The sequence below is a fragment of the Berghia stephanieae genome, chromosome 1 (genome assembly GCF_034508935.2).
Source record: "Berghia stephanieae isolate SIO BIC M18660-M18661 chromosome 1, UCSD_Bste_1.3, whole genome shotgun sequence".
NCBI lineage: Eukaryota > Metazoa > Mollusca > Gastropoda > Nudibranchia > Aeolidiidae > Berghia > Berghia stephanieae.
In genome coordinates this window covers 104,767,088-104,779,587 of record NC_088360.1, presented here as the reverse complement: position 1 = coordinate 104,779,587, position 12,500 = coordinate 104,767,088, and the positions used below count along the sequence as shown (strand labels likewise).

Genomic DNA, 12,500 nt, shown 5'->3' with positions numbered 1-12,500 from the left:
TGAACATCAAAAAATGCTGAATATTACCAAAACAAACAAAGTTCTAGTTTTGCTATTGCTGAAATTGTTTTTTCTTCTTCTTCTTCTTCTTCCACTTCCTCTTCAAGCTGAAACTTCCTCGTGGAAGGCTCAGCAGCAGCATTCCCAATTGTTTTTCTGGGAGTTATCCAAATTGTTCCTAAGTCTTATAGTTGAGGGCAGAAACGAGTGAAGATGGTAGTCCACTCTAGATTGTGGCAACATAAATTTGCCGGGTTTCCTATTGTTCTGTTGCAGGCTGTGTACTGACACCTGACCTGGTTTTTCTGACCTTTGTAAAATACATTTAGTTTATTCTTCTCTTTCCTTTCCTTCAATGGTTCCAAATAGGGTGTCATATATGGCTTTGATTCGTTTGAGGATTTTGTTTAACGAATTTTATAGTTTTTTTTGGATTGATTCTATGTACCTGATTTCGGAGGTGTGATCGGGATCCCATACCTTACCGCTTTACTCAAGTGTTGGTCTTTTATGGTTACTTTGTAGCCGAAGAGGTTTCTTCTCAAGAATCCCAGGGTGGAGTTTGCCTTCCTGCATATGTTTGAAATGTGGTCTTTCCAGTTCAGGCGAATGTTTATCGATACTCCGAGATATTTTGCTTTGGTGACTTCTTATAGTGAGTTGTGGTGTATTGTGGATTATCTTCCTTTTGTTGGTAATTTTCTGGAATCAAAGTCCCGATGAAGAATTTCTGAGTCTTTCTTATGCCTTATTGCTCTGTACAAAAGGCTGTCATCCGCAAATAGTCTCAGTTGAGTTCCTAGCGACAATCTTTCAGGCAAATCATTGATGTAGATAAGGAACCAGAGGGGACCCAGTACGGTACCTAGGGGCACTGGAGCTGACTCTGACATTGCTCTTTCAGTTGTTTACGAGTAGTGAGAAAATCCATTACCCAGTCGTGTGTGTTACTCATGATTCCATACCTCCGCAGTTTAATAGCCAGAGTATGGTAATTGACTCTATCAAATGATTTACTGAAGTCTAATAATATAACATCTGTTTAGAGTTGTTTATTCGTATAAATTGTCAGAATTACTTAAGATGTATAGCAAAGAATGCTGTGAAAGAGGTTGCACCCAGTCGTATGTTCACCCAATCAGGTTCAGGGACAGACTCCAGCTGGTCCTACCAGGCCTCGACAGCTAACCTCAGGAAAGGAAACATTTTTAGCCTTCAATAAGACAACATATGGTTTTCTTGAACACACTGCCATTGAAAAAGCTGACAACGAGATATTGGCTTTATCTTGCACCGTTAAAATAATTCAAAGAGATCAGGATAAACTAGAAAAGGCTGCCGTTGAATTCTCTCAGACTCGCTAGAAAAATGTGTTCCACAGTCATTTGTCTAATAAATATGATTTTTGTTGGATCCTAATAATCTAAAAATGTTAATATACGTCACCAAGAAAAATTTTCATTTTCGAAATTGATAGTTACCAATATCACCATAATCACTACCACTATCACCACCACCACCTCATCATTACCATATTCATCATGATGATCATCATCATCGCTATCACGATCACCACCACCTCATCATCATCCCCATCCACATTATCAATACTACTATCTCCATAATCACCTCATCATCAACATCATCATCATCATCATCATCATCAACATCATCATCACTACTACTACCACCACCACCATCATCACGACACCATCAACATCATCCTGATCATCATCTTCATCGTCGTCTTCGTCATCATCATCATCATCATCATCATCATCATCACTACCAAGATCAGCACCACCACCACCTCATCAGCATCACTACTATTATCACAACAATCACCTCATCATCATTATCACCAACATCACCTCCACCATCATCTTCACCACGATGACGACCAACACAACACAAGTAAAACTAACACCAGCACCATCTCCTCCTCTCCCACCACCCCCTTCCAGTCCTCATAATAAAGCTATACTACTGGCCAATACGGTTCCTATATCACACAAAGTTACATTTTTAACAATATAATTATTTAAACCAAAATAATCAACCGCTTACACGGGCTAAAAATAATATAATTTTAAAGCGCCAAATTGTCAACAAATATTTCATGGATTACGCCCCTTTGTTTTAATATAGCTCATATAGGCGGATTTTCATCTCCCTATTTTACACTGTTAGAGGAATTTCTCAATGTGGTTCTATATCAACATCAATTAATAGTGGTCTCAAGTTACTTTCTACCAAATTTGGTGCTTTCATCACTAATTTGCACAATTTTACCCTAATTCCCCTAGCTATAACACACTTTCGTTTTTTATTCATAACTGCACCAATCTATGTCTACACTAGACATGGCCATTGATGCAGGATGGGGAAAGCGGGGTGAACGAGAGGAAACAATGATTTAACCCACAACTACAAGCACCACTGATAGCAAAGGTAACGATAACAAAGATCTTATAAATCAACTTTTATGATTAAGCACTGTTAAGGATTTGATGAGATCAAGATTTTATTATTGTTATTATTATTATTATTATTATTATTATTATTATTATTATTATTATTATTATTATTATTATTATTATTATTAAGAGAGAGAGAGAGAGAGAGAGAGAGAGAGAGAGAGAGAGAGAGAGAGAGAGAGAGAGAGAGAGAGAGAGAGAGAGAGAGAGAGAGAGGGAGAGATTTGTGCGGCTATGTGGTCTAGTGGTATATGACACTAGCTTTCGGATCGGAAGGTCCTGGGTTCGAGCCTCACTCGGCACAGAGTTGAGTCCTTGGAGAAGGCTCTTTACTCACATTCTCTCACCGTACTCAGGTGTAAAATGAGTACCTGGCCGTTAACAGCGTTGTCTCTGTCCCAAAAATTTGTAATATCGCCTGACAGGCGTCATGTCTCGTCCTACATGTTATGTGTTGCTGTTGGCCAGGGACCCCTTGTAAAGCGCTTTGAGCACGTTTAGTGGATATTGCTCTATATAAAAGCTAATTTTTTTATTTTTTAAAAAATTTTTTTTTAGTTTAAAATGATAACCACGAAATGAAAGTGCTCGACTTTAATGTTAAAGGAACGGTGAATAGATATAAATTTAGAATTATTGTTTACTTCTACAGTAACTGTTTCATGCCAATATACATATATATATATATATATATATATATATATATATATATATATATATATATATATATAAATATATATATATATATATATATAAATATATATATATATATATATATATATATATATAATATATATATATTGTGTGTGTGGTGTGTGTGTGTGTGTGTGTGTGTGTGTGGAAAATGATTGAAAATCAATTGGCATACCAATTTACCCACGTATACTTATTAGCAGATCTGGTAACTCAAACTGTTTTGGGCTTGTTGTTATAATGGAAATACTTTTCAAACCGACGTAAAATGTCCATTACAACAACACCAAATCAAGCCCATGCACTGTGTTCAGTTATCAGACCTATAAATAATTTTACTATGTGCATTTCGCAAATATTTACGAATATTTCAATGGTTTGGAGAAAAGGCATTGGAGGGAGAGAGAGAGAGAGAGAGAGAGAGGGGGGGGGGGGGGATGCTATGAGTTAGATTTGTGGGTCCCAATAGTCGGTAAAATAATAATAATGATAATAATAATAATAATGATAATAATAATAATAATAATAATAATAATAATAATAATAATAATAATAATAATAATAATAATAATAATAATAAAGTATTCTTCTATAGCGCTAAATGCCCAAGCCTCAAAGTGCTTTACAATATCACTTAACAAACCATAAACTCACCCATACTGTGCCAAACATACAAATACAACAGGGTTATATTCGCATTTCCGTCAAAAAATGTCTGACACCTGATTGAGGCAGCATGAGAATGATAAGCTAAGACAAAGCAACATTCAAATTCGCCACAAAATCTCAATTAAAATACCCCCTAGGGCCAATTGAATGTTCTGATGAAAGAAATACCATTGGGTCAATTTATAGAACTTTTTTGTAGAAAGTAGGATTGGATTACATTATTATTTTTGCCTTTTAAGATCGGCCACACTGTGTAGTCATTGGCCAGTAGAACAGATTCTGCTCTGGCCGCTGAATGGTGCTGAAAGAGTTAAGACTTTTTGAAACTGAGCGAATTTTCTGGATGGTGTGAATGAGGCTGCTAATATTATCTGTTTAACTCTGTATACCATTTTGAGGTTCCCCGCCATGAGGAACACATTCAATTGTTTCCAAATCATACATATGTAAAAGGAAATATAATACTGCATAACAAAGAGATGATTTATAATGAAAAAAATATCATCTCCCAAAACTCTAACACTAACACATCTGACTGTTTCCCTCCCAGCCAGGGTAAATGGCCAGGGCCAGGGCCAGGACAAAACCAAGTAATCTCATTCCAAGACAAAGACAGAAAGCAAGTTAGAAAACATATATAGGGGGATAAAAGACACAGTATATGCCTTCCTGCACACTCTGGGAGGTCCAGAACTCCACCCAGCTAAGTGATACTAAATAGTGGACTGTAAAAAGTAAGGAACAAACATGAATATAACAGCTTCGAAAAAAAAAAAAACAAACAAAACAAAACACAAAAAAACATGATCACAATCCTTCTTCAAGCCAATAACAAAAAAACAATAATTGACGGTATTTTGTCCTTTTTCGAAGTTGTAATATTGATTTTTGTCCATTACTTTTTCAATCTCCTAAGAGAACGGTTTTGCATTAATTAGGTAATCACAAAAAAGGAGGGAGGTAAGCAATTGTCTCAAGATAAAGTAGAGTCTCTGACCAGGTTTAATTCAATGATGAGTGGATGAAAAAAACAAAAAAACAAACTAGTAGTCCTTCAGAGCCACCAGGCCCATTGCCGGAGTTTATCCTGATTTCTATAGCATGAAATAGACAATAGCAATTGCTTGCTACCCTATGGATGGGACATTATTCTATCACAAAGTACTTCTGCCAAATCTAACAGACCCAGCTACCCAATCACTGCTGGATGGACAGGGGGGTCAGAAAAAAATCTCGACTGCACCTGGGATCGATCTCAGTCCCTTTGCATGTCAAGCGAGTGCTCTACCAACTGAGCTATCGGGACTCCTTGAGCGGATAAAAATAAATAAATAAATAAACAGTGAAAAATTAATAAATTAATAAATAAAAGAAAATCGGGTATGAAGGAGGAAAGCACCAAGCTCTTTAAGGTCACACGCTTACCTCTCTTTCCTTGCTTGCAATGGCAATGCTTCCATCTGTATTGTATTTGATGGGAGAGCCACCTTTGTGGATCAGCGTTCCATATCCTGTCGGTGTAAAAAAAGCTGGTATACCTGCTCCACCAGCTCGTATTCTCTCTGCTAATGTGCCCTGCGGAAAAGAAAATTAGGAAAAAATATTTAAAAAGTAGTGAACAAAAATTGATTTAACAGCTTCGAAAAAAACTAGACAAACAACGTTTCAGACTCAAGAACCGTCTTCAGCAAATAATAAAAACAATATAAACATTAACACATCACTTAAAATCAGGACAGACAGCAAAAATATATTTGGCATGTCTTGTCGGCTAGGACAGTCTCGAAATGAAATGTTTACAAATAGAAACATTATTTGCTTAGTAACTAAGCACTTGTGTGAAAATGGAGTAGATGACTAAATAATGGATAAAATTTGTTTCCTAAAGAAACAGACAAATAGAGTAAAAATAGGTGTTGATATTGTGTATAGTCCATATGATCATAGTTTGAAATGTCCTTCCCAAGGAACAATGATCTCTGCAATACCGGCACACAGAAATATAAAGCAAACATATCAAAGTATGTGACATTAATCCAATAGGGCGGTGAAAATCATGACACAGAAGTTCTAAGAATGAAAAGTGATCCATTTCGATTGCACTGTAGGACATGAAAGATCATCAATTTGAAATTAAAATGTCAAGTCTCTGATAGAAAAGAAATAGGCTACTTGATGTAATGATCCAAAAGACAAAATGCTAATCTTCATGATGCAGGAAAATAAATAAATAAAAATATAATTCACTTTATGAATCCCCAGGGGGAAATTTGTCTTTAGGGCCTAATCCCACGGAAGACTAGAATAATCCAGGCATTAGCCGCAGTGCTAAGTGAGCTAGCTCAAGGCCACACGAGGCAGGTAGTTGAACTCCGTACCTTCTGGGTACGAAGCAAAGACCATACCCCACTAATATGATAGAAAATAAAATATGACAAACATCAGAAACTACAGAAATAAGGAGGATGAGAGAAGCAGTATGTCTAGTACATTAGTAATAATTCAGTCTGGTGTTGAGTCCACAGGGGTTTGAACATCCAAGATCAACTGGACACACATAAACGTCATCACTTTTGACAAAACAATGCACCACTGATTGATTCGAGGGTAATGTTGTCCATCCCTGTCCACCCCTTCATCTTGACATTCAAGACTGTTTTCACAACTGGTGAAGCAAGAGACAATGATGTAAGCATGAACATTCTGTCCCTTTCAATTTTGACCAAGGTAGATTCAAGTGGAAAAATCCACAGATAAACTTTTGTTCTCAAGGATTTTTATACAATTTGTAAGATTTTCTCCATTTTGAGGTCCCTTTGTACTGGATGGACTGTGCCACAATTGAAAGCTTTATGTTAAAGACCAGGATTAAATTTTGAGAGTAAAACCAAAGAGTCTTCAAATGGTCTCATTCTTATGACAATAGGGCTCAACAGTCGTGACGTCACTTCCCTCATAATGATGCATAGTAACTTAGTAACTGGTTCTAAACTATCGGAACAATGACGGATGCCCTTATGAAATACTTCTCAGACGAGCATAAAAGTGTATCCAGAGGAGAAAAACATTATAAATCTGATCATGATTTGACTTTCATACATTCTGATCACATGGCATGTGAAAAAGTTCTAGCCAGCATGAAGAATAAAAAGTACAAATTTTCTTTGTTAAGGACCAAGCTGCTTGTTGCTGGGCGGACGTGACATCAGACTATTGAATCCTATTGCTTTATCGAAATACCTTTTTTAGAAATGAATGAAAACGACATAATATATAAAATCAGTGAAAGACCCCTCATGAACGAAATATCTGACAGCAGCATTTAGTTTTAGTGTAAAATGAGAAGCTTGGTATCAAGATGTAAAATGCCAATTACCTGTGGGGTAAGTTCCACTTCCAGTTCACCACTCAAAAATTGCCGTTCGAATTCAGCATTTTCTCCAACGTATGAGGATATCATTCTCTTTATCTGGTAAAATAAAGTCATGGAGAGGAAATCATTACAAGTTGAATGTCCATCTTTCTACTCTTTTGTTTAATTAATGTAAGAACAACAATGAAACAAATAAAACAACCAGAATTATAACATTAAGAGAGCCACACCGCAAAGTCCTTTCAGGGTTCGAGTTCTACTCTGAGTGGTGCATAGTTGGGTCCTTGGAAAAGGCTCTTTACTCGCATTCTCTCACTGTACTCAGATGTAAAATGAGTATCTGACCGTTAACAGCATCGTCTCAATCGGAAAAAAATTGTAACATCATTTAATTAACAGGCGCCATGTCTTGTCCTATATGTTAAATGTTGATGTTAGGAACTCCTTGTAAAGAGCTTTGAGCACATTTAGCGAATATTGTATAATATAAATACTAAAATAAGTATCTAACCATTACCAGCATTGTCTCTATCGGAAAATTATTGTAATAACGTTTAATTAACAGGCACCATGTCCTGCCCTATATGTAAAGCGTTGAAGTTAGTTAGGGACCCCTTGTAAAGAGCTTTGAGCACATTTAGCGGTTTTTGCACTAAAAAAATCCTAAATGCTCAAGTTTTGATTAGGTTTTTTAAAAAAATGAATACCAAAATATTCGCTCCAATTGAGAAGTCACATTTTTTCCCTAGCACTCCCAGTATTTTGAAGCATTGACAAAGTTGAATGCTCTATAAGATTTAATGCATCCAATGCAATGGTCATGAAACTATTCAGCATTAATCAACTGGCACCTCCTCTCAGACCATCAGGCCTATGGAGTTGGGAGTTTATTCTAGTTTCTAGAGCATGAAACGAAAAATTGCTTGCTACACTTTGGGTGGGATGCTAGTCTATTACAAAGTACTTTCTGTCAGATCTAACCAGACCCAGCAACCCAATGACTGTTGGGCGAACAAGGAGGTCAGAAAAAAAATATTTTCACTTCATCTGGGATCTATTTTGATCCTTTTGGGTGTGAAGAGAGTGCTCTACCAAATGAGCTATATGGACATACCCCTCCCCCTTCCCCCTCTGCCAAAAGTGTTAAAATTGCTTCAAAAAAAGTTCCAATTTAATAATCTATAAAATTAAATAAGAACTCATTAATGTAGTTATCATCGTCGGTTGGAGGGAAATTAAATATTCATAACTGGACAACTTGTTTTTTACTTTTTTTTTTCATGGCTACCTGTTTTTGTTTCAGGAGAAGTCCAAGACCGAAATCGTCAACCCCAGCATTATTGCTGACGACTGTCAAGCCAGACGGATTTTTCTGCAATAAGGCACTTATCAAATTCTCTGGTATTCCACACAGTCCAAAACCTGGGGAGACAAACACGATGGAAGATAAACATAGATATAAAAATTTCGTTTTCCTTAGATTGAAATTTACTACTGTTAGAGTTTATAATTTATAGGATAACAGAAGTTTGTTTTGTTTGTTTTTTGTTTTGTTTTTTGTTTTTTAATGGAAAAAATTGCAGCTTGAAATCTTATAATTTATCATTTTGTTGGTAATAGTCAGTGTTGATTTAGCTATATGAACGAATTGAGAATTAATATTTCCAAACACCCATGTTATCCAAAGTGAACAAATTGGGGGTTAACAATCTTGATCGCTCAATGTAAAAAAAGGAAGTGCCTGAACAGGGGTTCAAACTCAGAACCTTCCAGTTCACAGTGCAATGCCTTAACCCTCCCAATAATAATAATAATAATAATAATAATAATAATAATAATAATAATAATAATAATAATAATAATAATAATAATACATCACCATCATCGTCATCACTTTAATATTTGTCAATAAATGAATGGGTGATAAGCCAAGAGTTACATAAAACCTCGTTAATTATTACCTATAGAATAATACAATTTCTTAACCACCCATAACATCCGTCGGTAACCATAATTCACCTAGGCGTCTTCATCATTTAATGGTACCTTGAACCTTAATATATAAAATTGGCAAAATGACCTTACCTCCAACAAGCAATTTGGCCCCATCCTCTACATCATAAATGGCTTCACTAGCTGTATTATAAAATTTGGCATCATGTTGTCTTGATGTGGAGAAATTTGCACTGCATACCTTTGAATAAATAAATCATAATTTTGTTTAATTGATTTTTTGTTTGTTTGTGTTTTCCTTCTTGTTTGTTTGTTTTTGTTGTTGTTATTTTGGTCCTGTTTGTTTTGCTTTTTTTTTTGGCTTTTCTTTCAATATTTTTTGTTCATTCGTTTTGTATTGTCTATCTATTTGGTTTATCTTAAAACCTGAACCAACATTTAAATCATTAAGAGACTATGTGAACATATTTTCAGGTCTGGTAGCCAGGCCCAATTATGGGCTTTTATCTTACATTTTTGTAATGGGCAATAATTTGCATTGGTTTGAGAGTATTTCTATAAAAAAATAACAATGAGACCATGAAAATTTGGGTTATCAGACCTACAAACAAGTAAGCGTCGCTAAGAGGCATTAACATGTCTTTAAAACTTTCTTCTAATTTGATACCAGTGTCAGTCAATGTCAAATTCAAAACATCCATCTAGATACCCGCACAACGAGATGAATACAATTAATTCATGGCTACCCTTCGGCATTCTATACTAACTATACATTATCCATTTATTATAGCAGCAGGGAATTGAATCTTTTTTCAAATAGGAAAACAGGCAAATATGTGAGAGAGAAACTAACTAATAATACTAATAAGGAGTCTGGGGATATGTTGATGCGAGTGACATTTAAAATTTAAGGGGAAAATTACTTATATTTGGCGTGGCGATACTGATTTTTATCGCCTCATAATTATTTTGATTGTAAAACCATATTGTCAATTAAAACTCCAGACTTTCTATTTCTGTATTAGGGCTTATGTGTACTGAATTGAACAAGAGAGCGTGTCGGTAAAGAGTCACCTACGTACTCTATGACTGAACAGTTCGTAGTGTGGAGTCCTTGGCCTCAACGGAAGGCGAAGGTGGTGTGTGTAGTGTTGTGAAAGTGTATAGGTAGGGGTGAAATAGTGAGAGATCACAAAACATTGAGATGGCAGCGAGTGTTAGATATGCATAAAACACTAGATTACCTTCGACACCTGGAAATATCTCAGATATGCAGTTCTTCTAGCATTCTGAATAAGGGATGAGAATTTTGCTGCCATTATTTAGTTTGAGAGCACAGTTTGAGTACAAGACACAAGACACAGAAGCTTCAAGGTACGTAACTCTGGAAATAAAATCTTCAAAGTTGGAGGTGTGTCCAAAAGGTGTGTCTAATCTGTCCAATGGAATCGCAGGGACTCCCTCAATGGAATCGCAGGGACTCCCTCACATCTTGTCTTAGCTTTCCTAACACGAAGTGACTATTCTCACCCCCGGGATGAGAATAAAAAATCGATCGAGCTCTCACCCTCGGGATGAGAATAGAGGTCCTCGCCACTTCTCGCTATTCTCACCCCTGTTAACCAACAGGTAGGGAGGGTAGGTAGCCTAGCCTAGCCGCCACCCCTTCTCGCTATTCTCATCCCGTATTACTATTACCTAACCAACAGCCAGGGTACTACTACTACTAATAATAATGATAATAATAATAATAATGATGATGACGACGATGATGATAATAATAATAATAATAATAATAATAATAATAATAATAATAATAATAATAATAATAATAATAATAATTAATAATAATAATAATAAACTTTATCTCATATGAAACTTGGCAATCTTGTAGATTTTTCAATTCTAAGTCTATTTCTATGGTCAAATATGCGTTATCTTGATAAATCTCTTGTATAGAAGGAACAAAATTGACGTCACCCAGCTCTTGTTATTGTTTTTAGCTGTCATTTTTATAATAAGGTCTCACCGAATTGTGTTAATCAACATTTAACATTACACAAGGTTTCGTGCCTTGATAACTTGATAACATGGGTGCAAGCAACTGGACCTCAAAAAGCCTGCAAGTCGACTTATGACCAGACATATAATCTGAAAAAGCCTGCAATATTCATCTAGTCTTCATAATAGTAGTCACAATTGTTGTATGTTTAATCCAAAGGTTGTAATGCAGTAATTTGTTAAGTTTCTTGTCACAAGTTGCACAATTTAAAAAAAAATAATTAAAAAATCAATCAAATCCAAATCGCAAAAAGCCGGCGACGTTTTTTTCGGTAATCCAATCGGCCGGCAGGCCGGCTGTAGCCGGCATTCTTGCACCCATGTGATATATTATATCTGACTGGTAGATGTTATGAGTTGTTTTTTTTTAAACTACACGCATAGCATCAATATTTGAAAGATATGGTTGTTGATATTCGAAAAATTAACGACAGAGTGGTAAGAAAGAGAGATATAAATTGAGACAGGGGAGAGAAAGAAAGAGAAGGGGGGTGGAGAGACGAAATAGAAAGCGGAGGAGAAAGAGAAGAAGAAAATACCAGCAAATTAAAATAGAGAAAGACAGGGATAAAGAGAGGGGGGATGGGGAGAGGGCGAGAGAGATATGAAATATTGAGTGGACGAGAGAAAGGAAATACAAACAATATAAAAGATGTAGAGAAAAAGAGTTTGGGGTAGGGGAGGGAGAGAGCGAGAAAATATAAACAAGTTAAAATACCTAACGTAGGGAGAAATTGAGACAGTTAAGTCAACACAAAATAATAATATGCCCATAAAAGGAAAAGTCCAATTCTTAGAAATTGGGCGAATCCATTTCGCTTAAAGAGAGAGAGAGAGAGAGAGAGAGAGAGAGAGAGAGAGAGAGAGAGAGAGAGAGAGAGAGAGAGAGAGAGAGAGAGAGAGAGAGAGAGAGAATTCCGTAGACAGATTTCCAACAATGATTCCCATATCTCAAGCCAGCCAGTCTACATTTTAAATGCACGACATACATGTTCACCCTCCTTACGTCCAGTACCAGGAGAGATTTGATGATCAGGTGAGAGTAGTGAGGAAGGGGGGGGGGGTGCTAAGTTGACCCTACACAGGGATGAGAATAGGCTACCCTCCCTACCTGTTGGTTAACAGGGGTGAGAATAGCGAGAAGGGACGGCGGCTAGGCTAGGCTACTCTCCCTACCTGTTGGTTACAGGGGTGAGAATAGCGAGAAGGGGCAACTGCCTCTATTCTCATCCCGGGGGTGAGAGCTCGATCGCTTTTCTATTCTCATCCCGGGG

At 36.4% G+C, this 12,500-nt stretch overlaps 1 protein-coding gene across 1 annotated transcript in view; it reads right to left on the bottom strand.

Annotated features, from left to right (window-relative positions):
• LOC144962651 (succinyl-CoA:3-ketoacid coenzyme A transferase 1, mitochondrial-like) overlaps positions 1-10,551 on the bottom strand; it is a 47,305-nt gene extending 36,754 nt beyond the window's left edge. The window contains exons 1-5 of the mRNA XM_078895761.1: positions 10,410-10,551; positions 9,298-9,406; positions 8,501-8,634; positions 7,216-7,308; positions 5,265-5,414 (exon numbers count right to left, since the gene is read on the bottom strand). Of these exons, the coding sequence (XP_078751887.1) occupies positions 5,265-5,414; positions 7,216-7,308; positions 8,501-8,634; positions 9,298-9,406; positions 10,410-10,484 (561 nt within the window). The 5' untranslated portion in view covers positions 10,485-10,551. The remainder of the gene's footprint in view (positions 1-5,264; positions 5,415-7,215; positions 7,309-8,500; positions 8,635-9,297; positions 9,407-10,409) is intronic.
• Between the last annotated feature and the right edge of the window lie 1,949 nt (positions 10,552-12,500).